Genomic DNA, 22,846 nt, shown 5'->3' on the forward strand with positions numbered 1-22,846 from the left:
GGGACAGCCGGGGCACTGACTCTGGGCCCAGACCGCCTGGGCTTCAATCCTTACTAGCTGTGCCTTGTCAGGTTACTTCAATGCTCTGTGCCTCAGTTTCCTCAGTAAAGTGGGAATAAAAATAGTGTTTCTGGGGCGCCTGGGTGGCTCAGTCGGTGAAGCATCTGCCTTTGGCTCAGGTCATGATCCCAGGGTCCTGGGATCGAGTCCCCCATCGGGCTCCCTGCTCCGCGGGGAGTCTGCTTCTCCTTCTGCCTGCTGGTCCCACTCACGTGTCTGTGCGTGTGTATGTGCATCTCTCTTTCTCTCTCTCTCAAATGAATAAATAAAATGTTTTTAAAAAATAGCGTTTCTGTCAAACAGTTGTTGAGAGATTTAAATGTGGACAGGGCTTAGAACAATGCCTGGGACTGAGTAAGTGCTATACAAATAATGCAAAGGCATATCAAGCATTCTATAACCCAGCTTCTGAAGATGACAACAGCAACATGGAAAAACCTCATTATCTCCCACCAAGCATCCTTTTTCACTCACTTTCTCCCATTTATTCATCCCGAGATTCTAAATTCTAGGAAGAATAAAACATGCTCCCTGCCCTGGAGGGTGGGCCTCCAGGGAGAAATAGGCCAGAAAACAGAACAATGACTATTCTCTGCCAAAATCCATGCATAATAAATGGTTGAACAAACATGCCTGGTGGGCAGCCAAAGCAGCAAGTGAAAGACCCTGGACTAGACAGACAGGCTGGTGTTCCACATGCAAGCCTGCAATTCTCCTGTTAAAAAGCATCCAGTGCCCTGAGGTAAGGCTTGGCTGGCATTCACCTTTCACCCGCAGGGCTGCCCTTTCCAGAAGTGCCTCAGAACCGGGAACCACTGAGGCTCTTCCCTGCCCTGCTTCCTGGTGGCTCACCCTCCGGGCCTGGCCACGGTATCTCCTCACCATGCCTGTTCCTCACAATTTATTTTTTTTTATTTTATTTTTTTTAAAGATTTTATTTATTTATTTTTTTAAAGATTTTATTTATTTATTTGAGACAGAATGAGAGAGAGAGAGCACATGAGAGGGGGGAGGGTCAGAGGGAGAAGCAGACTCCCCGCCGAGCAGGGAGCCCGATGTGGGACTCGATCCCGGGACTCCAGGATCATGACCTGAGCCGAAGGCAGTCGCTTAACCAACTGAGCCACCCAGGCGCCCTAAAGATTTTATTTGACAGAGAGAGAGAGACACAGCAAGAGAGGGAACACAAGCAGGGGGAGTGGGAGAAGGAGAAGCAGGCCTCCCGCCGAGCAGGGAGCCTGATGTGGGGCTCGATCCCAGGACCCCAGGATCATGACCTGAGCTGAAGGCAGATGCTTAATGACTGAGCCCCTATCTTCAATGTTTTAAACCTGGAAAGTTATAGATGTCTTTCTTTCCTTTATAATTAATTATATAAAAATACCATATATAAAACACGTTACATAACTATATCAAATAAATTGTGGTTAATTTTTTTTAAAGATTTTATTTACTCATTTGACAGAGACAGAGACAGAGAGAGCAGGAACACAAGCAAGGGGAGTGGGAGAGGGAGCAGCAGGCTTCCTGCGGAGCAGGGAGCCCGATGCGGGGCTCGATGCGGGGCTCGATGCGGGGCTCGATCCCAGGACCCCGGGATCATGACCTGAGCCGAAGGCAGACGCTTAACGACTGAGCCACCCAGGCGCCTGTTCCTCACAATTTAAATCAAAGACTCTAAGGCCACAGCCTGAATGCTTTGACAATGCTGGCCAGGAAGCTCTGGGCAGAGCGCGCAGCCAACAGAGAGGAGGGACGCATGCCTTTTCTGCACAGGAGGGAGAAACACATTCTGCAGGGGAGGTCTTAACTAAAGAGCTCTGGATGGTCCGAATCAGAACAGGGCTCCATTCTACCCTCAACTTCAGGGGGTTGTGATAAATGTGTGGTGTCTCCCCAACCGGGACCCCGCTTGTGCATACTCACAAGGGATACAGTGCCCATACTTGGAAGACGTTTAAACTATCATACAAATGCAGTCTTTTTTTAGTAACTGGACTTGAGTCTCATATCCTTGGATAATTACTTAAAAAAATCTCCCTTCACAAATGATAAGAAAAATTCAAATGAATTGAGAATTCAATTTATACTAGGTCTTTCAGATGAGGTTTAAATAACATTACAGTCCCACTATTAGAATGGGTAAATAACCTGTCCTTCAAACATATGATGGGATAATAAATATTAAAATAGATATCTAGCTACTGTTACAGAAAAGCATGCTTTTAAGTAGGAAAAAAAAGAATGTTAAAGTAACATGTAAAAAATATCTGAACCAGGTTTGTACATGCACAGATGTGTATGTCTGAAGGACAGACCATGAACTGGGAAGGGGGCTCACACTCTGGGAGGACAGGCAGGATCGGGAATAGAGAGTAAGAGACACTGTCACTTTGGCTGAATTTCTCAAAACACAAGTGTTTAAGTATAACTTGGGTAATTTTTTAAAAGGAAAAATAGAGGGGCGCCTGGGTGGCTGAGACGTTAAGCGTCTGCCTTCGGCTCAGGTCATGATGCCCCGCGTCGGGCTCCCTGCTTCCCCCTCTCCCACTCCCCCTGCTTGCGTTGCCTCTCTCGCTGTGTCTCTCTCTGTCAAATAAATAAATAAAATATTTAAAAAAATAGGCAAAAAAAAGAAAAGAAACAATAGATTCTGTTGCATGTAAATATGCGATCATCTATGAATAAAGTAAAGCTGGTTTATAATTTTAAATTCTTCCTCCCTTTATTCTGGTCAGAAGGGGGCTCATTTTCCACTCTTCAGAGATCTGAAAAGATGGTAATATTAAATTCTGGTTCTGTGCGACCTTAAGGAGCATGTAAAGAATAAAAGACCCCAAGCCAAATCTTAAAATATATTAATAATGGATGTATGATTTAGAATGTGATGCTCCCAGGAGAAATGATTCTCCTGGGTTTATCTGGCTAAGCTTCCTTTCAAGTTTGTTTGTGGATGATGGTGATACCACTAGGAATGAACTTGAGGCTGTGTTTAAATAATTGCAACCAACTAGCTCCTCTGACATCTTTGTATTCACTATTGACACAGTTAATCTGCTTAATTACAGTTTTGTTGATATCTCAAATTCCCCTATTTACTTTGCATCCTGAAGAGTCCTTTGAAACCTAAACAGTCTACTACCTTCTCCAGCTCTGTTTGGAAAGTTTACAATCTTACGATTATTTAAGAGGGGCAGGGAGGGGCACACGTCCAGTACTGAGTGCAATGTGGAAATAATCTAGGAATAGATAAATATACTGAATTATTCTCAGCAACTTTTGCTCTCTTGGATCATCATTGTTCAGTCTGAGGAAGTGATTTCTTAGAATTTATAGTAAGACCGATAATTAAATACAGAAAACAAAATATATTCCAAAGTGTAATATACTGTATGTATACCCACTATGGTGGGCACAGAACCGGCATCCGCCACAGTATGTTCTCAATAAATATTAATTGGCTTATTGCATAGGAAAGAAGTACCAGATGACTTAAATAATGAAGAAATAAAAAATCATTTCTATTTCTTTCAGTAAGTATTATCTGAACTCATATGTGTGCCAGGCATTGCCCCCGGTACTGGAGAGTTACAGGCAAGGTGAGATTTCTTTTTTGTTCTTAAGAGTTCACAGATTAAAGAATGAAAATAAAGCATAAGCACTTTCTGTTGGGGCAAAACATCAAGGGTTGCCTATTATTTCCAACGCTCAAATTCATATCAAACTTGTTGTACTATTACGTCTAATGTAAAAGCATCCATTTCTGCCTTTGACCACCCAGTAACATTTTGATTAACAGCATGTTCAACAATAGTACTGATCTCAACAAATATTTCCTGGTACCCATATGTGCTAGGCATGAAGGACAATACAACACCAGGTCCATATTCTAAGAGCTGACTTGTTAGGGAAATGAAATAAATCCATTCATTCAACGACAAGCCTTACATGACATTTTAATGGGACAAGAGAAAAGATCAAGTGCCAAATTATTCAGACAGATCAAATTAGTCTGGGGATCTGGAGTAGCAGGTCATCTTTTCTAGCTGGTTGGTCCAATAAGGTGTTAGAGAGGAGATGGGGTTGGCTGAATGTTAGAAGACATTCTAGGCCAGTGAGAGAAATGACACGCTACTCTTCATCAGCAAGTCCAAAGACAAGCCGGTTTGTATGAACTATGCAGAGGCCCTGAGCATAAAATAAAAAACTGGAGAGAGAAGGACCTTCATGATCATAATGGGCTGCCTTCAGGCCTGTTTATTAACATATTCCAAAAAAATCACTGCTCAGTTACATCCACGTATGCCTTGACATGAAGGTGACTGCCTGGAAAGGGATACAAGTCCCAAGTAGAGAGCAGTACATAATTCCTTGACATTTGTAATTTTAAAAGAGTTCATATGAAGGGCAATGGCATTAGCATAATACTGGCTCTGGACTTTGGATTTTTAACCAAATGTTCAAAATGAGTCGTTTCTCTTGTCTCTGTATCTGTTTCCTTCACTCTCTTGGCTCATTGCTCTTTTCTCTTCCTTTATTTTTCTCTCTCCACCCTTTTCTGTGTTAAGTTAAAAAAAAAAAAATCAATGCCACAAGCCTGTACGTTTAAATTCAGCCCACATGACATTTCCTTCGAGTTTAATTGCTTCCATACAATTTATATCCGCTAGTCACGCTAGACCCCAGAGTATTAAACATGCTCTTTTACAAAGAAGCTCTTGTCCTATAATAACCCCCATAATCAAAAGTGCAGGAATTATGGGTAAGGCCCAGCCAGATGATGGGCGAAACAAACAGGTTTTTAATTCGGGCAGGAAGCAAATCAAAGCCAGCCACTCCACCATCAGGCTTGAGAGCAGAAACACTGGGGCACTAGCTCAAACAGAAGTCTGGGTATCTCTGCACGTCCAGCAAGTCTAGAAATCAGATAGTTTATCTTTGGGTCACCACACATGCCACTTAAAGACCCCAGGTTACATTCTCTCTGCTTTCAAGTCAGCCCATCCAAGAAAGATCTATTGGTGGTCTCCAAGGGCCCCTCTTCAAAACATCTTTAAAATGAATAAATTATTCTTCATTGTTATTCTGAGTAGACTAAAATTACCTCTTCTATCCTCCTATAAACTACTCAGGCAGTATTTCTGGCCATGTTCTATAGGAAAGAACATCTACAAACATCTCAAGGTGTCTTATAAACCCTTAACTTTCTGGACACCTGCTCAACCTATCCCATTATCTTTCCCTCCGCTAAACAAACCACCCCCCCAAAAGTTCACCTTTGAAATTTACACCTGTACAGAGGCACAAACATGACTCCTTAGATCTCCCTTATTCAGGTAGCCCACTTTGTTCAAGAACTGTGCCTATTTTTCTTACAAAATCCCTTTAAGCAACATCTATGGTCCTCCTTATAGTCAGATAAATGCCTCTCTAGCAGGATCAGAAGTTTCAAAAACAAAACAAAACAAAACAAAAACAAAAACAAAAACACCAATTTTTAATTCCATGCAATCTCTCCTCATGTTCAAAATCCATTCAGGGCAAGAGCAAACAATCTGAACTACTTATCAGATCCACACACTCACATCTTAAAGGATTTATTCAATGTTTCTACAGCTTACCCCTCTGCTTATGCTTCCTTGTTGATTTTCATAAACCAATGATTCTGTCTATGAATAAAGGTTTGAACCAATACACTCTGGATCAGATATGTTATTCTAGTCTTAGAAACTGACAGATAAAAACATTTTGCTTACTTCCAATGAGCTACTTTCAACCTATTTTAATAAAAAACCAATTTCTACAGTATCACTAAAACACAATGCCATTTGAGTTTTATTTATCTTTTGCATGCTATACATGTGTATTATTTATTGTAGTAGTCTAGATCTGTACACATTCAAACCCATAATCTCTTTATGTATCAAGTCACTAGGCAAATCAAAGAAAAATCAGACTTTTAAAACATCCATTTAGAAGCTCATACTTATATTTTGGGAAGGAAACCTTATATTTTATTTATTTATTATGCCATGTCCTTTTATCTTATTCCACAATGTAACTTTTTTGTTCTACACTTGGCAGACTTTACTCTCACTGTACAAAACAGACATTGTTTTAAAAACCCATTTGTAATAAGTGTCAGTAAGTATGATCTTTCACTTCAGCTGAAGCAACCCTGTGCATCAGTTTACACCTCCATGCTCACTTGGAAGTGTATAATACTCTTTTTCAACAGCTCTGGAAACTAGACTCCAAAGAGATACATACCAGTCAACCAGGATGTTGACCAGGGCTCAGAAGGACCTTCAGAGAACTCTTCAACTTTGTTTTTAATGCTTACAATGACTTTAATTAGCCACACCATGGCCCCTCTGATCCACACATGGGGTGAGCTGGACATTCCAAAGCATGTGCAACTGGGAAATCTGCGTCCTGTAATGGTTTTCAACTAATTAACTAGGGCTGGCCAACTATTAGGTTAAATGAAAAGCACTATGGCAAAACCTGACTCACTTTACCATGGCTAATAATTTAAAAAAGGCTGTGCTGGTCCATCCCCTGCGCTGCTCACCTGACAAAGTTTCAGGCAAAAGTTTCAACAATTCTGGATCTAACCTTTAAAATCGTTTCTTTCATGTTGACACTCCAAACTGTCCATAATTATTGACCCTACAATCTAATCTGCTCCTACTGTTAAGTATCTGTTAATAATCACTGACTGCTCAATAGTTATTAAAATGTAAGCAACAGACAAATACAGAGAACAATGGATCCACTGTCTACTGTATGGGTTTACAGCCCTTAGACCTTTGCTGAGAACTCCGCTTTCCAAAGCCCAAAGCATAGCCCTTGCTATTCTAACACTTACAGAAATGCAACATCAATAAATTTGAATTTAATTTTTTCAGACCACAAATAACTAAACTTTAAAAGCCTAAGTAAAGAAGCAATTATATCTGTAAAACACACTCGGGTAAAGCTTTACCTTTAAGTAGCTCATCCTTTCTCTCTTCCTGGCTTTCCTTCAATTTTCTCCAACATATATTTACGGTTGGATTTTATGTTAAAATGCACAAAAAGACAAATACATGTTGGATGGTATAATTACTTAAGAGGAACTCGTATTTGCCAAAAGTTCTATATGCATAGGCTAGTTATTTCACACAGTACATAGAACAAAGACCCATGAAAGTGGAAACAGTTGCACTAGAAAATGTGTCTTCAGAAAACATAAGTACTTTTATAAACAGCACCAAAGTTCTTTGCTTCTTTTATGATTCTTAATCCCAGCTACTAACTTTACATGTTTATACAAATCCCAAACCAGTAATAAGGCTACCAGGTACTCCCAAATTAGCAGAAGGCAGCAGAATGGCCGTTTTTTGTTTTTTTTTTTTGGTCAGAGAAAGAGAGAGGGAACACAAGCAGGGGGAGCAGCAGAGGGAGAGGGAGAAGCAGACTCTCCGCTGAGCAAGGAGCCCGATGTGGGGGTCAATCCCAGGTCCCCGGGATCATGACCTAAGCCGAAGGCAAGGCACCCAACTGACTGAGCCACCCAGGCGCCCCCAGAATGGCCTTTTGACTACAAAATGTATCCAAACCCAAACTCCAACGCAAACCAGTTTGATACAATCAAACATGTTTTATTTACCTTACATTGTGAAAGGGTAAACTGGCCTCCCATTTACCTGCATTAATTTCGGAATCCCCTTTGCCAAGTATCAGAATCAGTTCCGGCAAATGGAGAAACAAAAGATAGGAGAGATAAACGTTTATCTGAAACAACAGTTCCGTAATATTCTGAACCATAAATTTTTAACTGATACTCACCAACCATAATCTGCTATTTTTATGGCCACCATTAAGTATGACACGTCCCAGCAATAACAGTCCTGTGTGCTACAACTGTGGCAAAGGTTTTACCACAGTCAGGACTGGAGACTGTAATTTTCCTCATGGCAAGGGATTATCATATCAATTAGAGTAATATTTTTACCCAAGTCTTTTAACTTATCTCGGTCAGTTATAAAACACTGATTTCAAACCTTGTTTTAACCGGATGTTTGAATAAGCAAATGTGTGGTCTTTCCATATGGCACTGGATCTGCAAAGTGAGAGAACCATGCCCCTTAGCAGGGACATGGTAGAGTATACGGGAATTTGGGGGATGCCCCTCATCTAACTGAGATGCTTATTTTCTTCATTTTTTCCCTCTTCAAAAACTAGATTGTAGAATTAGTACCCCAGGCCCCAGCTTTTGCTCTACCCTGGGGAAAGAAAGCAGCCTCAGTGGAAAAATCCATTCACTGAAAATCTGTCAGTTCTCATCTTCCCAGAGCTCTAAGAAACATGACACAGAATTAACCGTTCCTCTTTCTTACAATTTCTTCCCTGGATTTCCTGTACTATTTTCTGCCTCTTCTCCAATCTCTCTGGCTGTCTATCCTTTACAGAGTCTGGACTTTTCTCACTCCATCTGTAACCTCTCTCCCCGGGATCTCAACCAGACCTGGATTAGAATAATTATATGTAATAATTACAAAATTACAAATAATTACAAACATTACAAATAATATATTTGTAATTCTAATTAGAGAGAAAGGTCTGCAAATATACATATATCTCCCTTGGATATCTTAAATTCACCTCAAACTCAACATGTTAAAAATTTTCTCGACCTCTTCTAAACTTACTTCCCGCTTGTCACAATTACAGGCACCTCTGTTCGTGCCAGGGACTGCCAGCAACTTGCAAATCTTCCTTCTCACCTCTTTTCCTCACTCCCCATATTTAATCCATCACCAAAGCCTGTCAAATTACTTCCTTAATATCCCTTAAATAGTTTCACTTCTTCCCTTTACTAAAACCACCAAAGCAATTTCCCAGCCATTAAATCACTCTTATGAGTACCTTCCATCCAGAGTGGGAGATTATTCAAGTCACTGCTCCTGAATTCTGAAACTGCAGCTAGAATGTCTACCCCCATTTCATCCCAGTATGGCCCACAGCAGAAAGTCTTTGAAAACCTGATCAGTTTTCGGAGCACCAAAGACATCAACCTCCTGAACCACAAAGCTAAACTCCAGGCTCTGAACCACAGTTACACCAACAAAGCTTTTCATCCTGAGACCTCTCCATCAGGCATCACATCTAGTTCTCCATAATTTAATCCACAGCTATACTCAGTCCTGAGGTTATGTGAGGGTCAGCAAGGAACAAAGACCACCCACGCTGTGCTTCCCACAATACCAAAACAACCAACTGATGCCATTATAAATGAAGTCATGTAATGCATAATAAAATCCCTGGAAAATATACAAGCAATTGTGAATAGTGGTTACATCGAGGAGTAAAACTAGTGGGTGGAGTACTTTCACTTTTCACTTTATATCCTTCAGTTCTGCTTTATTTTTTATTAAAAAAAAAAAAACAGCTTTTAGGGGCACCTGGGTGGCTCAGTCAGTTGAGCATCCAACTCTTGGTTTCGGCTCAGGTCATAATCTCAGGGTCCTAGGCTGGAGCCCCATGTCAGCGGGGAGTCTGCTTGTCCCTCTGCCCCTCCCCCTGTTCCTACTCTCTCTCTCAAATAGACAAAAAAAATTTTTAAAGCCAGTTTTTAAAAATAAACCTAAAAGTAAAATCAAGTCAGTAAGAGTTATGTCTGAGCCTGGGTGGCTCAGTTGTTAAGCGTCTGCCTTCGGCTCAGGTCATGATCCCAGGGTCCTGGGATCCAGCCCTGCATCTCCCTCTCCCACTCACCCTGCTTGTGCTCCCTCTCTCTCCGTGTCTCCCTCTCTCTCTCTCTCTCTCTCTCTCTCTCTAAAAATCTTAAAAAAAAAGTTATGTCTGTTCATTTTAATTACATTTATCATTTGTTTGCATTTTCTACTTTCTGATGTCTGATGGGTTATCAATGGCTTCCTCAACCTCTGAACCCTAGGCCACGAACTGTTTTTCATGAACAAATTGAGAGGAAGACGAATATTCAGTATCACAGTATTTGCAGAAAAGCCACCCCAAAGGAATAAGTATTTTTACTAAATTATCCAGCATGTGTGTTTTTCTCCATTCACCATGTTTTGCACTGAGTCTGTAGCTGACAGTGCTTGCAGGTAGATTAGTCACAAGAAAGAACAGGATTTAGGATTATCTACAGTGTTCAAAATTGAAGTGTGCCAAAGCATATTTTTAAAACAATGAGCACAGGGGCCAAAAAGACATAAAATATATTATGTACTAGAAAATAGATGATAATCATTCTTTGTCCCACAGAATTTGTTTTCATATTAGGACTCAATATTCAACATCTTAATTATTTTTGTGAAGTTAATGAGAGGTACAATAAATTGGTTGGTTGATACATAAAAGGCAGTTGTAAGGATGGATGCAAAAATAAAATGATACGTAGGTAAATGGATGGTGGATGAGAAGAAAGAAAAAAGAAAAGAGAAGAGAAAAAAGAAAAGAAAAAAAAGAGTTAAGAGAAACCTATCAGCGTCTCTCAAACTATCTGTGGAAAGGGATCAGTGCTTTTCTATTTTCAATCTGTCAAGATCGGTATGTGGTCCTATTGTAGATGCCTTGTACATAGCTTGGGCCACACATGACTCAACACACAAATTTGGCACACCCAAATTACCGTGTTCAATTAGACAATCCCACCGATCACGTGCTTAGATGTCGAAGCAATATCATTTTGTATACAAGTCTCTAAACATTCTTGACTTCTGTATCTAGTCTGTAACGGGTGAGTTACATACATCTGCACACTAGTGTCAGTTCAGAGACCACACTTTGAGTCGCACTGAGATACCTGAATCAGCCACTTCACGCTGGGATGCCATTCATTCCAATCGGTAGGGCATCCATCTAACTGGCCAGTGTGCATTTGCCAAACCATGCACCACCTTTGTATAAGAAGGGTGGGTATAATGATTAATAGGGTTAGGATAGTAGGTGATAGATAAATTAGATAACAAGCAAGCTAGACAGGTAATTAATTAGATAGGGGCCATACTGCTGCTCTTTGTGTAGAGTATCTCTGGATAAAGTGTTAACAATGGTTCTCTATAACCAGGGATCCAGGGAAGATCGGAAGAACTTGTTTTTCCATCTTCATTCCATTTTCATTCCTCCAGTAGTGTTTGGGCATATATTATTTTTATAATTAAAGAGAAAATCGGGGCGCCTGGGTGGCTCAGTCGTTAAGCGTCTGCCTTCGGCTCAGGTCATGATCCCAGGGTCCTGGGATCGAGTCCCACATCAGGCTCCCTGCTCCACGGAAAGCCTGCTTCTCCCTCTCCCACTCCCCCTGCTTGTGTTCCCTCTCTTGCTGTGTCTCTCTCTGTCAAGTAAATAAATAAAATATTTTAAAAAAGAGAAAATCGTTAACAATCTAAATGTCCCATCAATAAGGGATCAGTTAAAAAAAAATTATGCTACATCCATACGATAGACTACTATAGTCATTAAAGAAATAAAACAGATATATATACGTACGGAAAAATAACCACCAAGAAATACTAAGTGAAAAAAGGTGCCGGTGAGTGTGTACAGTACACTACCATTTGCACTGCACTGAAAACAGTCTAAGTGGGTATATACATACACATGCTTAAACTCTACATAGAGTTTCTTTGGAAAGACAAAAGAAACTGGTGCTCTAGGGAGAGGACCAGAGGATTAGGGTAGGGTGAAACTTCTCACAGTATGCGCTTTGGTACTATTTGAATATTTTTTATCATTTATGTGTACTTACTACCTAGTCAAAAACTTTTTTTTTTAATTTAAAGACGTTATCCAAAAACATTAACACGTGACTCTGCATTGTGACTTCTGTGAAAAGTCTCTCGACAGGTTTCACTAACAGTTCAGGAAGGATGTGCTTGAGAGGGAGTTCCCGAGCTGCTCAGCCAGGCACCCTCAGGGAACAGGACCTAGGTGGGCTTCAGTGGAATAACTGTGCTCTGGAATCTCCATTTTGCCTCTGCCCCGTTGATCAGTCTCAGAGAAAACTGAGAAACTATCCAGAACCACAAGAAAGTATTCTGGAAACAGCCAGACCTGCAAGCTATTCGTTTATAAGCAGAAATGGCAGATTCAGTGGGGGTGGGCCTGACTCAAGGGTAGCCTCATATCCTACTAACTTGGAAAGCAAAGACCACCCACTACTGTGGAACAGCATATGCTAAATTGAATATATAACAGATAGATAGATCTATGGAGGGACAGATGGGTGAATGAATTATTATGAAAGGTTCTATTATTTCAGACTCTTTTATATCAGTATAAAATCCTTAGTTCCTTAAGACTAGGAAGATCTCAACATAGGAGGCAATGGTGGGGTCTTGTGCTACATTTGGATAAAGCCAGGACTGGTGTATCTCAAAATTAGGGGATGAGAAAATTGACATTGAGTAGCAAAAGGTCAGTATGCCCGTCCTAGCTGAGGTTCCAGAGCCTCAATGGGACGCACAGGTCATCCACCAAACATCACTTACCTTTCAACCCAAGTCAGGCCAAACGTTTCTGGGCCTCAAAAACATACCCTGAGCACTTCTGCCCCTGAACTTCCCTTCCTACCCCTCTTTCCCAGAAGGCCTCTTTGTTCACCTACCCACATTCCTCCCATTTTTCAAGGCTCCATGTATGTCCAACCACCTCTACAGAGACTTCTCTGAAGAACCACTCCCCTTCTATCTACCTTCTCCACTGCCTCATAGTATGCGGAGCTAGGATTCTAAACTTGTAGTCCAAGGGGCACAGACATGATGCAATTATACTCCCAAGCATGGCAGAGTCCCATGAGGAATTCTAGTGCATGAGCTTGCAATGCAGATGGCCACCAGCAAGTGTTAGAGGAGTCCTTCCTTATCAGGCACGCACCTATGTGCCAGGCACTGTGCTCAACTTATACAGTGATGAGCAAGACAAATATCAATCTTGCCCTCACGGAGGTGATGATATAGTGAAGAAGAGAAATAACTAAACAGAAATATGGCACTAGTGTGGGGGGCCTGTGAGTCAGGGAAAACCTCCCGCAGGGGTGGCATCGAAGCTGATGCCTGAAAGCAGCATAGGAGTTAACCAGGCAAGAAGCAGGAGAATAATGTTCCAGGCACAGGTAACAGATTGTGCCAAGTTCCTGGGGCCAGCGGGAAGACAGCCAATGTGAGAACTAAGAGACGTTCAGCACGGCTGCAAGTCTCAGACCTGTAACCATAATAGAAACGATTGCCTTATTATGACACACCTCCCAAGAGCTTCCAACACCACAGTGAGCAGCTGCTCTAGGCTCTACGGCCACAGAGGGCCTGGAGGCCGCTATTTAGCCTGATTTCGTCTGTGTTCTCCTCGTCTCCCCAGCTAGACCGTCAGCTGCCTGAGTTCGGGGAAACCTGCCACACATTTCTCCCCTCACAGCATACCGCACAGGGCTAGCACACAAGAGAAGCTGGTGATTTTTCATTGTCGATGCTGAAACAGCTAACGATCCTTTTGGTGGCATGAAGGAAAGGTCGCGGGAGATCGCACACACATCCCTACCACCGCCATCTCACCTGGGACCAGTAACAGTAATAAACTGTCAGCAGTGCTTACTGTACCAGCCATGTCTCCCTTTCTTATCTATCATCTGCTGCGCCTGGATGGAACATTAGAAGTCCAGGAAGGGGTGCATGCAAATAAAGAATACGTTGAAGGAAACTCGTGTGACCTAAGGATCTGCCATAATCCTACCTCTTATCCTGAGGCGACTTTAATGGAGAATTCTGGGTTAAGAGTTTAGCAATTACTGTGTCAGTTCATTCCTAAAAAAAAATAACCCCAAACAAGAAAAACACAAGTAGTTCCCAAAGAGCATCCATTTAGTAACATAAGCTCCAGGCTTCAGTTACTGAGCTATGGCTGAGAGATTTCCTCACACCCTACCACACCTACCCAAATCTACGACTCCACCTTTTTTTTTGTTTGTTTTTAAGATTTTATTTTTAAGTAATCTCTACACCCTGTGTGGGGCTCGGACTCACAACCCTGAGATCAAGAGTCGCAAGCTCCATTGACTGAGCCAGGCAGGCGCCGCTACAACTTCATCTTTACATGCTTCTCTGCTTTCTTTCTCCTGAAGTTTTTATAACTCTCCCACCCTCCAATTTAAAAAGAAATATATGGCGCGCCTGGGTGGCTCATAGGGTTGAGTGGCTGCCTTCAGCTCAAGTCGTGATCCCAGGGTCCTGGGATCGAGCCCCGCATGGGGTTGCCTACTCGGTGAGAAGTCTGCTTCTCCCTCTCCCCCTACTGGTCCCCCTGCTTGTGCTCTCTCGCTCTCTCTGTCAAATAAATAAAATCTAAAAAAAAAAAAAGAAGAAGAAGAAGAAAAGAAAAGAAACATATGTTTACTGAACGATATCTGGAAATACAGAAAGGCAGAAAGTAAACAAGAAAAATCATCCAGAATTCCAGAAATGACCACTGAAAACATTTCGTACCTATCCTTCTAGCAGATACACACACATACACACACACACCTTTAAACGTAACATCAGGATTATGCTATTATCACTAGGTATTGTAACTGTTGGTTTTCTTCTGTTATATCCCACTTGTTTGATATTTAGGACTTTTTATTTCCAAGCATTAATAATTAACTATTAAATCAAGAGACATAAATGAAAACATACTACATATCCACAAAGAACACTGAAAAAAAAAACAAAACTTTTAACTTGATTCAAATATAAAAATCTCAACTATAGGTGCCTGGGTGGCTCAGTCATTAAGCGTCGGCCTTCGGCTTAGGCCATGATCGCAGAGTCCTGGGATCAAGCCCCACATCAGGCTCCCTGCTCGGGGGGAAGCCTGCTTCTCCCTTTCCCACTCTCCCTGCAAGTAAGTAAGTAAAATCTTTTTTAAAAAAAATCTCAACTATAAAAAGGCACAGAAAAGGTTTCCCAAAGTATGGTCTGTAAAACATTCCTGAGTGGATGGCAAAGACAATAGTTGGAATAAAAATGTTCAAATCACATGTGTTTGTGAAATACTGGCTTAAACAAAAATAAACTAGTTTTTCTGATAAGTGACTTTGGAGTACTTAATGTATATTGTGAAATTCCAAGAGAGGGATAGAGCATGCAACATATCCCAAACTTCCTGGTCCAGAAACTCCATGTTCACAAAGCATCTGAATGGACTGGGGTTCCAAAGAACACAGTTTGGAAAACACTGCTCTCCTGATATTTCAATGCACTGAAACATGCACAGTCACCCTCAGATCAGTGAAAGGGCCACCCTCGCAGAATCTGCCCTTCATTAATAAGCTAATTACTTCAGTCCCATCTTTCAAACCACCTTTCTAAAAGAAAACCATCCCCTGGACTGGTTGATTTTTTTTTTTTTAAGATTTTATTTATTCATTTGAGAGAAAGAGAGCATGAGCAGGGGGAACAGCAGAGGGAGAAGCAGACTCCCTGCTGCGCAGAGCCCAATGTGATACTCCATCCCAGGACCCTGGAATCATGACCTGAGCTGAAGGCAGACGCTTAACCAACTGAGCCACCCAGGCGTCCCTAGGATTGGTTGATTCTTTTACTTCCATCACCCTGTCCTGTGATTAGATACGTAATTGAAGAAGGAAGAGGAAGGAGAGAATGATATAGAAGACTGTAATTCCTACAAGTCCTAACTGGTCAACAAACAAAACCCAGGACTCAATACAGCAAAATTGCTGTAGAGGACAGCAATTTATTTCTCATCAATCTCTGCAATGATAAAGGCAATGAGAAGAAACCTGGCTCTTTTCTTCCCTTGCAACTACTTTACTAACATTATTTAATTAACCCTCTTAACAAGCCCTCGTCAGTGTACCTGATCCATTAGGTCATCTGCCTTCCCTGTCACATCTGTGTTCCCTATAAAATGATACACATTTATTAATGGTGGAAACCTTGACATGAATAAAATATAAATAGGCACTGTGGATATACTATCCACTTCTGGTTTGTTTTTTTTCATCACCTCTCTCTCTCCAGCACCCAGAGCTCCAAACTTGACCACCCAGACGGAGCTCAGAAGCAAACTCCAATGCTCCACCCACCACTCCAGAGTTATCTGGTCACCAGGGAGACCTAATTACAGGGCCTAATTATGGGCACGTAATTGGCATGAGGCATTGTGGTGCAGGGGCACGAGTACAGGTTTTAGAATCACATAACTCTAATCACACCCCTGCCACTCACCTGATACATGACCCTGGGCCACTTCCTCAACTTCACTGAGCCTCAGTTTCCTCAAGAACAAAATGAGATAATATGTACCTATTCACAGGGTCACTGTGAGGGTTAAAAAAAAAAAAGAATATATGTGAAAGTGCCTAGGGTTATTAAAAAATAAAAAAGTTTCACATACACGTGTTGAGAGTGTGCTCCACGGGTGATTCTGGGGTTGTCTCTCTGGAAAGCACTGACTCAGCTCTCTGCCTTGTCTGGCACAGAGCAGGTCATCAACAGATGTCACTTACTCCCCCCTCCTCTTCTCTCTCCACTTCTTGATCCCTCCCCCCTCCCACCTTACACATAAAATGGGCCCAACTAGTAGCTATGAGCCAGATTCCAAAAAACCGAAAAGTAGACCCTCTTCAGAAGAGATGCCGTATCCTCTGCCCAAGAAGCTTAAGTCACAGGGCACCCATAGTGAGCATTCCTATTTAAGTTTTTTAACAGGAAAATTGACTCAGTCTTTATTTTAAATTTAAAAAGCTGACTTACTGGGCGCCTGGGTGGCTCAGTTGGTTAAGCGACGGCCTTCGGCTCAGGTCATGATCCCCGAGTCCCAGAATCGAGTCCCGGGTCGGGCTCCCTGCTCATCAGGGAGTCTGCTTCTCCCTCTGACCCTCTTCCCTCTCGTGCTCTCTATCTCTCATTCTCTCTCTCTCAAATAAATAAATAAAATCTTTAAAAAAAAAGATAAAAAGCTGACTTACAATTCCACATTCAGGTTGTCATTCAGAGCCATAACTATAACCAAGAGTCACACCAACTTTCATACTATTGTCAAGGTTTCTGCATCTGATTTTGGCTGGGTAGAAAGGGTATGTGTGTGGACAAAGAGGCAACTGGAGGCAAGAATGAACTTGCACTGAAATTCTGCTATGTGCCAGACACTTCAAATATGTTATCTCATCTAGTCTTTCAAATATCATGAAATAAGGTATTACTCTTACTAACAGGTGTTTTACAGACAAAGAAACTGAGGCAGCTAACAATTTTTTTTAAGGACAAAAGGACCTTCATGAAAACAACTACATTATATTGCCACCCAAAGGTAAATTAAAAAAAAAAAGTCAGTTCTTTTTTAAGAAAATAAATATTTTCAAATTAAAAAGTATTTGAACATTTTACCTCCCATAAACACTTCTTAATAAGTTACTCAAGCATGGGCGCCTGGGTGGCTCAGTAGGTTAAGCGTCTGCCTTTGGCTCAGGTCATGATCCTGGGGTCCTGAGACTGAGCCCCGCATTGGGCTCCCTGCTCAGCAGGGAGTCTGCTTCTCCCTCTCCTCCTGCCTCTACCTACCCCGCCTTGTTTTCTCTCTCTCTCTCTTAAATAAATAAATAAATCTTAAAAAAAAAAGGTTACCTAAGCATGTACTCCAGCAAAATGAGGGCACAAATCAAAAGAGGAAGACATGAGAAAAGAAAATGGAAATGATGCTACTTCTGGCCATGGAGAGAAGTAAAGAGAAGTACCAGGATGACAGCTCTGTTGGAGGCCTAGAGAACAATCAGAATCCAGAATGGCATAGAAAAATAAAGGAATCTGGGCATAAAAGCTTAGGGAAACAAGACTTGATAGAACTGATGGAATTTAGAGCCTAAAAATTTTTGGGAGGCAAATAATATATAAACAAATAAGAAGGCAATTAGAAATTCTTGAAAAAATGTTTCAGAAAGTCAAGGTCCAATTGTGAAGGTCCCATCCCTGCCACTCACGTATCAGGTGAGTGGCAGGGATGGGATTAGAATTATGTGATTCTAAAACCTGTACTCCTGCCCCTACACCATGATACCACAAATTTAAACAACTGATTAAGAGTTTGAGGGGTGCCTGGGTGGTTCAGTCAGCTCAGGTCATGATCTCAGGGTCGTGGGATGGAGCCGCATCCAACTCTGTGCTCAGGGCTTGAGATACTCTCTCCCTCTCCCTCTGCTGCACACCCCCCCCAACTTGCACACTCACTATCACTAAAATAAAAAATAAAATCTTTAAAACAAACAGAAAAAGAGTTTGATGGAAAGAAAGAATCCATTCAACTTTGGTGCTGGATATATCCTCCTTTGATTGCCCAGGAGTCCTGACACCAGACTGAATGTAACAAGTCTAAACTTTAATCTTAATATAAAAGGCAACGAATTATATTTATAGAAATGTAATAATGTAAATGTTGTCTCTAGATTTTCAACTTTAATAATAATTTATGAATAAGAAGGTCAAGTTAAGAGCAAAGCACAAAACTTTTATTGGTTATGGGTTCAGGGCCTGGACCGTTAAGGTGTCACGGACAGAGTGAATTGTAGAACAGGTAGCCCCCAAACCTCCTTGACTTGCAAAAGGGGGAGTCAAGAAATAAGCTGACAAAGAATAACAAAGGTGATCTAACAGACAAACTAAAAATAATATAAATATTAAATTTGGGGGAGGAAAAAAATAGTTTAAGGAGCTACATTCTCATTTTCAATCAGAAGTTAAAAGTCGATAAATCAAAAAATTGTGGTAAAAGCATATTAGGGTTAAGGAAGTAACAATCTAAGAATTAAATACAGAAACAGTTCAAATAAAACCTAAAAGGATCCCTCTGTGAGCCTTGAGGAGGTGAAGGAAACCATTGTTTTTCAACAAAAGTCCTTCTGTACTATTGGACTTGTTACTAAGCGCAAAGATCACTTTGTCAAAAATAATTTTCTATGACACTTTTCAGAAAAGGGAAAACACCAAAATTATTACTAAAAACTGGGAGTGGCAAGCAAATGTTATCACTGAAATTATATTTAATAGTGGGGATAGCAGGCTCCTGGGTGGTTCAGTCAGTTAAGCGTCTGCCTTCAGCTCAGGTCATGATCCCAGGGTCAGGGGATCGAGTCTTGCATTGGGATCCCTGCTCAGCAGGTAGTCTGATTCTCCGTCTCCCCCTGCCCCTCTGCCTGCTTGTGCTCTCTCTGTCAAATAAATAAATAAAATCTTCAAAAAAAAAAGGAATGGGAATAAAATATTTTTTCTTATAGAATGTTACTCAAATAAAATTTTTCTGTTAAGAATATAAAGTCCTACTGAAGTCAAACTGTTTTCTTCTTTATAATTCTGTTTTCTGGTTTATGTGTAATAAACATGTATCCCATTTATAACCAGAATTTCTTTTTTAATTTTTAATGTGATCAGTGGTCAAAGTCAGTGTGCCAGGTGGCTAAGAGTCCAACACCTACATGCCCCCAGCCTGATTTATGAGCTTTAAAGCGCAGCAGGAACAGGGCAGTAATTTTCAGGGGCCGTGTGTTTTAACATCAACCCTCTCCACTTGTGTATGCTACCCTGAAGAAACTCTGCAAAGAAAGGTGTGACCGCTCAGAAAAGGTCCCCTTTAAGAGGTAGCAGAAAGTCATTACATCATATACATAGCAACAATCTTACCTAAGAAAATCACAAAAAGCTTTTTAAAGCTTCTTAATGGCCAGGCTTTGTTTCCCATAAAGCTCACTGTTCAGCTGGGGAAGTGACATGGGGGATTAAAGGTAGGAGTGAGGAAAATGGAAAAGTGCTCTGTAAGTAGTTGGCAACAGATGAGAGGTCCAGTCCAGGGTCTACCATTAAATAACCACATGACTTTCCCAAAGTCACACAGTCACCCTTCCCTGGCCTTGGGTTTTCTAGCCAAAAAAACAAAACAGAAGAAAAAAAAAATCAAACCTGACCCTGGTCCAATCTGAAATCCTTTTAATCTCTCATTTATAAAAGCCTTGACTGACAGAATCAATGATAGGATGGATGCCACTGTTAGCCCCATTTCACAGATGATGGAGCAAAATAGATTTTATGACAATTCAGGGTCAGTTGCCACTATTTTTCAAGCTTCTATTTAATCCATCAAAATATGTTGCCTTTGGAGGCTATGCAACTAAGTATGACACACAACATTTAACTTATTCCAACTTTAAACAAAGCCCCCCAAAAAGCTCAGATAACTCCTGGCAGATTGCTTGTCCTGAAAGACAATAGTCACAATGACTTAATTTCTTAAATTCCTTAGCTACTTGGCCAGAAAGTTTCCAGGGGCCGCATCAAATCAGGCTAGCCTACTACCTACACATTTTTTCAGCTGTGGTCTTCACTGACTATCCAAAGTGGAAGAAGATGTACTCTGCTTTGGGCTGCAGGGTGGTTGTAGTTGGGGGGATGGACAAATGAATCTGAGCAACTTTCTCTAAACCCGAAGCTAACTTCCATTTCTGCCCTGGTTTCAATCATTCCATCATCATGCATTTGTGCATAAAAGGGAATTTTTTTGCTTTTGGGGGGGTCCTTTTTTCCTAGCTTTCCTCTAATATCAGGCAAGCCTCTTATTTCATATTTTTAATAACCACAGTTATACTGATCATATATCACATACTTGTGCAGGTGTATATTCATAAGCACAGCTTAAGTCATTTGGGACCAAAAAAGATCCCCCTAAATTACTCTAAATTATTGGACCATTTTTCTATTTGCATTTACTACTAAGTCCATTTCTATAAAAGTCACAATAAATACTCAAAACTGCACTTACCTAAGTAAACTTAATACAAGATCATTTTGGAGCTTTATGTACCATAGAAACTAATGTCAGCCTTCAGAACAGTATCATCACATTTAGAAAAATGTCATGTTATTACATCACATTCTTGAATTCCACCAGCCATTTAGAAGTCAAAGCATTGAGTACATGTCCACACTAACACTCAAAGCCTGGGGGAAGGCCAGTTGTGGAATGACCATCAAGTCTGTTTCTGGACAAGTGCTTCTCAGCATCACACCAACCCCAGAAACAAAATAAAGAACCCCTCCTTGCACAAGATGTCAACAGCATTGGGATGGGGAAGGAATAATTGGTCACCAGTATGAGTCAAAGAGTTGACTACAGCAAACCTCATCCATTACTGTGTATTTGTTATAAAATCCAACTGACAGCAATCAAATACAAGTGACAAAGAAGGGCTTGATTATATTTTTAAAAGAGCACATAACGTCCTAGCATAAGTTTTAAACTAAGACTTCTCCATCAAAGCAATTTCGGCTTTAAAATAAAGTCTAAGGCAGGTTCTAAGGAGAGAAGTTTCTTTCCATGGCAGTGAATGGCCAGTCAGTGCAGGCAATCTGGAACCAAGTGGACCAGCCACTGGCACAACCTCCAGCCAGGCCATCAATAGCCTGACCCCCCCCTTGACCTCACTGGTTATGTTTCAAGTTCCAGCGTGATTTCTCCTCTGGAACATAATTATCTTAGGGTACCACAACTGAAACAATCTTCTTTATGTCTGTGAATGTATTTTCCCTTACAGTCTAATGTAAAAATCATCACATCAGGAAAGCCCTAACAACCTGAAAGGGAAGAGTAACAACAAAACAGGCTCCTGATCCGCTGGTATTTTAGGTTACTAACTGCAACATAATGTAACTCCTGACCCAATTTCCACACAATTGATTTTCCAGCCCACAACTACTTCACCACAGAGTTGCTAATTACATCACTGTGCTGTGTGGTCATTACATCCATCACTCAGCTGGGAGCAGAAAGGCCTACCAGGCAGTGTTCACTTTTCTAGCTTGCTTTTCCTAAGAATGGAGAGACTGCAGACCACCTACACTACCAAGAGTCCCTCTCCTTCCCAAGCCTCAAAAATGTTCTAGAATTTATCTCTGTGTCACATCCCAATGGACCAGGCTCTGGGGCATCTGAGTTGGAGTGGACAGGTAAGGGCGTAAGGGTTTGTGCCCAGAAGTCATTATTCCAGATTCAGGGCAAAGTCACCTATGTGTTTCACGAGCATCACCCCAAAACTACTTTTTTTCCTCCTTCTACGAGTTTCCAGGTCCCCAATCTTTTGGAAATTCCAGGACCCTGGAAGAATCTCACCAGATGCTCTTCTTCTGACCCTTTACCATTCCAACACCCAGAGACTCACTCCCTACTTCCATCTTCCCAGATCTTTCGGAACCAAACGTGGAAGGACACACACGGCGCGCGCGCGCGCGCGCGCCCCCCAACAAGCATGCGCACCCTGGGCACCGTGACTGTGCCCCCTGACTTCGGGCTGACTTACTTGAGGAAGTACCTCTGGCCAGTGGCCGTGAAGGTCATCTCCCAGCCCGGGGGCAGCGGCAGCTCGTCGGTCACATCGTAAGACTGCTGGCGGAGGTGCGCATGCTGCTGCGCTGGACTGCCTGCAGCACCCGCGCCGGTGCCCAGCTGCAGGGACGCGGGCGACGAGTGCGAGCGGACGTGCTGGGCGCCGCTGGCCAGCCGGGGCCCCGGGTGGCCGCCGGACGAGTCGGTACTCGACTGGCGCGAGTGCGAGCCAGAGTCAGGCTCCTTGAAGAACGATTCGGGCAGGATCTTCTTCCGCCACGAGCTGGGCTTGGGGTTCATGACCGAGTTGAAGAGGGCTTCGAGGTCCGTGTCTAGGTCCTGCGTGACGTGGATCACTTGCTGCCCGGGTGGCGGGAGCGGGGGAGGCACCGAGGCCGGATTCATCTTCTGCAAA

The 22,846-nt window shown here is 41.8% G+C and overlaps 1 protein-coding gene across 2 annotated transcripts in view; it reads right to left on the reverse strand.

Moving 5' to 3' along the window:
* Positions 1–22,846, reverse strand: part of WWTR1 (WW domain containing transcription regulator 1) — a 133,119-nt gene that overhangs the window by 109,538 nt on the left and 735 nt on the right. The window contains exon 1 of one of the 2 annotated variants that reach the window (XM_027582481.1): positions 22,406–22,836. In XM_027582481.1, coding sequence (XP_027438282.1) covers positions 22,406–22,836 — 431 coding nt within the window. Of the gene's footprint in view, positions 1–22,405; positions 22,840–22,846 lie in introns of those variants that run through there. The other variant, XM_027582480.1, reaches the window with a different exon arrangement.

This window comes from Zalophus californianus, chromosome 1, assembly GCF_009762305.2.
Source record: "Zalophus californianus isolate mZalCal1 chromosome 1, mZalCal1.pri.v2, whole genome shotgun sequence".
Taxonomy (NCBI): Eukaryota; Metazoa; Chordata; class Mammalia; order Carnivora; family Otariidae; genus Zalophus; species Zalophus californianus.